The sequence below is a fragment of the Cariama cristata genome, unplaced genomic scaffold (genome assembly GCF_000690535.1).
Source record: "Cariama cristata isolate BGI_N322 unplaced genomic scaffold, ASM69053v1 scaffold5890, whole genome shotgun sequence".
In the NCBI taxonomy this organism is placed as follows: Eukaryota; Metazoa; Chordata; class Aves; order Cariamiformes; family Cariamidae; genus Cariama; species Cariama cristata.
Genome location: NW_009592879.1, coordinates 1 through 3819, shown reverse-complemented (window position 1 = coordinate 3819; position 3819 = coordinate 1). Strand labels below are relative to the sequence as shown.

Below are 3819 nucleotides of genomic sequence, written 5' to 3'. Positions count from 1 at the left end.
GGAAGCGGTTGTCACCCTGTACTCAGCACTGGTGAGGCTGCACCTCGAATACTGTGTTCAGTTTTGGGCCCCTCACTACAAGACAGACATTGAAGAGCCTGGAGCAAGTCCAGAGAAGGGCAACAAAGGTGGTGAAGGGTCTGGAGCACAAGTCTGACAAGGAGCAGCTGAGGAAGCTGGGGCCGTTGAGCCTGGAGAAGAGGAGGCTGAGAGGAGACCTTTATCACTCTACAACTACCTGAAAGGAGGTTGGAGCAAGGTGGGGGTCAGTCTCTTCTCCCAAGTAAGAAGTGAGAGGACAAGAGGAAATGGCCTCAAGTTGTGCCAGGGGAGGTTTAGATTGGATATTGGGAAAAATGGTTGTCAAGCATTGGCACAGGCTGCCCAGGGAAGTGGTGGAGTCACCATCCCTGGAGGTATTTAAAAGATGTGTAGATGATGTGCTTAGGGACATAGTTTATTGCTAACTTGGCAGTGTTAGGTTAATGGTTGGATTTGATGATCATAAAGGTCCTTTCCGACCTAAACAATTCTATGATTCTATTCTAATTTCAGAAAATAAAAGAAATACAAGTTTTATTTAGCATTTCAGAGGAGGGGGGTGAAAAACCCAACAAAGTACTCACCAGAAAGAGGATCTTTGCCAATCAATAAAACATTTGGTAAATTCATTACAATCAGCTGCTGGAGGACCTCCTAAAAAAAAAACAAACACAACAGGCAATGTTCAGTGTGAAGGAATCCCAATCAATCACACCACGAAGAATACAGAGCTCCATCGATTACAAAGCTTTTAACATACTGGCAGGTCAGAGGTCACAAGAGGAAGCCCATCTCGAGACAGAAATTACTATTTGAAGATAGCATCAGGTTGCACAGCTAACATACACTAATCGCCTCTTTTAACAACGGTGAATACAGAACTCGAAGTGTCCCATTGCACTAGTCATGGATAAATGCATGGCCATGCCAGGCACATCAATCAGTCATGCTTTACCCCAGGCATGACCTGTATTCATTTGATGTTCAACATACAGCTGCCATCATGTTTCAGGGCATATAAATGCAGCTGGTTCATCAAAGGTACCTGCAAAAGTTTGAGTAATTCAAATAATTGGTCAAACTATTTCACGGGTCTGAGATTTTAATGATGGGCTGGGGGAGTGGGTGGGGAGAGAGCTATTGAACAAGCATCTGGCACTGCGCAGCAAAACTGGATTTAAAGTTCTAGATTTGTTTGCATTGTTTTCAATAGGGAGTAAACCAGATTTAAGTGTGTCATAAATCTCATTTAAAGGTAATTTTATTTTGGGGGAGACAAGGGAAGGGAGGTGCATTGCTTGGTCAGGTTCAACATTTAAGTTTCAGCTACCTGAAGCTACTCTGAAATGACAGAATGGGCTTAAGGAAGAGGAAAGGCTACAAGCCTTGGGGCAGGCAATATGCTTAAAGGTGGACAAGTAAATACATTACAAGGGGGACTCTGCATAGTAATACGATCAGCCATGCACTCCACTAACATACAGAGCACAGGAGTACAGTTGTAAGCTTCAACCTGCAGTTACCAGCACTCCCTTGTGATGATCTGAATAAACCATTCTGCAGGCAAGTATTTATTTCACAATAAAAGCCTGGGAGGAAAATGGTTGTGTGATTAGAACACCGTGCTGGGATTCAGGAAACAAAGGATCACATATACAACTCTACCAAACATTTGGCAGGTGCCTTTTCCCCGCTTGTCTCCATTTCCCAGCATACTTCTAGGCCACTCGGAGGGCACATGCATTGATACTTGCAGAGCATTCAGAGCCAGGGGAAAAAGTACCGCAGCCAAACACAGAAACACATTTCCTGAAGCAATCACCCATTCACCCAAACACTTCCCCTCCAGGTTACCCCATTGTTATTTCTCTGCTTTCAAAGTTACCACGGGAGGAAAGTTAAGGGAGGAAAGTTAAGCGTGATTGAAAGAGGAAATATTTCAGTGAGCCTGTAGCATTTGATAAGTAGTCAGAGTGGATATACTTTAAAAAAATTTTGAAATGCTTCGGACAAAATACATTTCATTTTTTTCCCCCCTCTGATCCATATCCAAAACATACTCTTCAGCAGTTTCTCTTTTGGATAAAGCAGAAATATCTCAGTGTCACAGCTGATGGGGTTTTTGGTGCTGTTAAGAAAGAAGGCTCTACAGAGCAATGTGAAGTTTGGCTAATGCAGACCAAGCATTTGCTGAGTCATTAGCCAAATGCATTTTATAGTTTCGTGCATTTGAGACATGTTAAACAAAGTTAGTTTGCATCTGTTACCAAAACAGGTGCAAAAGCTATTAGATTTAACAGCACATGGCTGGACTGCAATATCCGCTATGACACTACAGCATGGCACTGAGGCTTAAAACAAAAAAAAATAATATCAGAATTTGCATATACTGAAGTATTGAGCTTTAACCAGCAATTTCCATGGCAAAAAAGATAAAGAATTGTGCTTCCAGTCACCCAGCATGTGGAGCAGCATTTTTGCATAAGGAATTTGCGTTGTCTTTGTGTAATCATTAGATCGCTAGCTATTTAACTGGCAGACACAAAAGACGTTACAGCTAACCTTTATGCTGTTAAGATTCCCATGAGCTCCTTCTGTAAAATTATTTGAATATACCATCCAACACAACCATGACTGAATGCCCTCATAGCTGTTTGAGCTTCGTATTTTCTGGCAAGAATCCGACAATCACCAAATACAAGTAGAAACAGCCCCGAGCCTCTGAAGAGTGATTTCTTAATTCAGATTGAAAGATTCAAATTGTTGCAAGAGGTGATACTCCGACCTGTTTATTTTTAAAATAAATTAATTAAACAGATAACTATCTTTATTGTTCTAAGTGCCTTCACCTTCAGATTAGTGCCTGTGATGCTAATATCTAGCTGTCATGCAGTACAACTCGAGGGTAGATCTCAACACTTTATAAAGGAAGGTCAATGTCACTGTCCGCCTTTTTCAAGATAAGAAAAGGGAGTAAAAGAAACAAAGTTACTTCAGTTCAATAAACTATCCTCCCGTAACAGAGATGTACCAATGAACGATTCACTCACACAGGTACAAGAGTGACATAAGATGTGACACCTGAAAGCTCTTACCCTGACATTGATGAATTTAGCTCAGATTTTGTCCAGGTTAAAAACACAGAGAGTTACTAAGGCTCAGCTGACATCCAGTGACTCACTCAGTAGTTGGGATAATGTGACCATGTCTCAGGTCCATTGCTTAAAATCCTGCATCTGGAAACATCAAAGTCCCCTCCACTAACAGCAAATCAGGAATTCTTTGACTTCTATCACTTACCAATATTTTCTTGTTTTCCTTATCCGAAGCAGCAATAACACAGGTTCACAAGTACAATGCTGTGCCCCAGTCTGGCCTCTCTGCTCCCCTCACATCCTACCATCCCACCCCGAAGACCCCACCAAGTCAAACTTGGGCTTGAGGCAGGGAGCTGTGCTGTCACAGCCGGTGAACTGGCACTGAGGACCAAAAGGCTCCGTGGATCCGACGTCTCCCAGGGCACGACTACACTGGCCATTGTGTTAACCTGCACACGCCGCTGAAGCCCGGCCAGCAAAAGAAATGGTAGATAAAATGCAACATTTCCCCACAAGGAAGGCAAGTTATTGTATTATATAATAAGGATACTGTTATGCTTGAAATAAAACATAGCAAGGAGACACCGCAGTAGAGGCAGAGATGGCCCATATGTGTCCTTCTGCCTCAGGCGACTGAGGCATGGCCAGGGGCAGCATAGAATCATAGAATCATTTGGGC

The 3819-nt window shown here is 42.7% G+C and overlaps 1 protein-coding gene across 1 annotated transcript in view; it reads right to left on the bottom strand.

Annotated features, from left to right (window-relative positions):
- The window catches only part of CCDC88C (coiled-coil domain containing 88C), a gene marked incomplete at its 5' end in the record, with an annotated part of 60029 nt that extends 59333 nt beyond the window's left edge, over positions 1-696 (bottom strand). The window contains one exon of the mRNA XM_009699761.1: positions 627-696. Within this exon, the coding sequence (XP_009698063.1) occupies positions 627-696 (70 nt within the window). The remainder of the gene's footprint in view (positions 1-626) is intronic.
- Between the last annotated feature and the right edge of the window lie 3123 nt (positions 697-3819).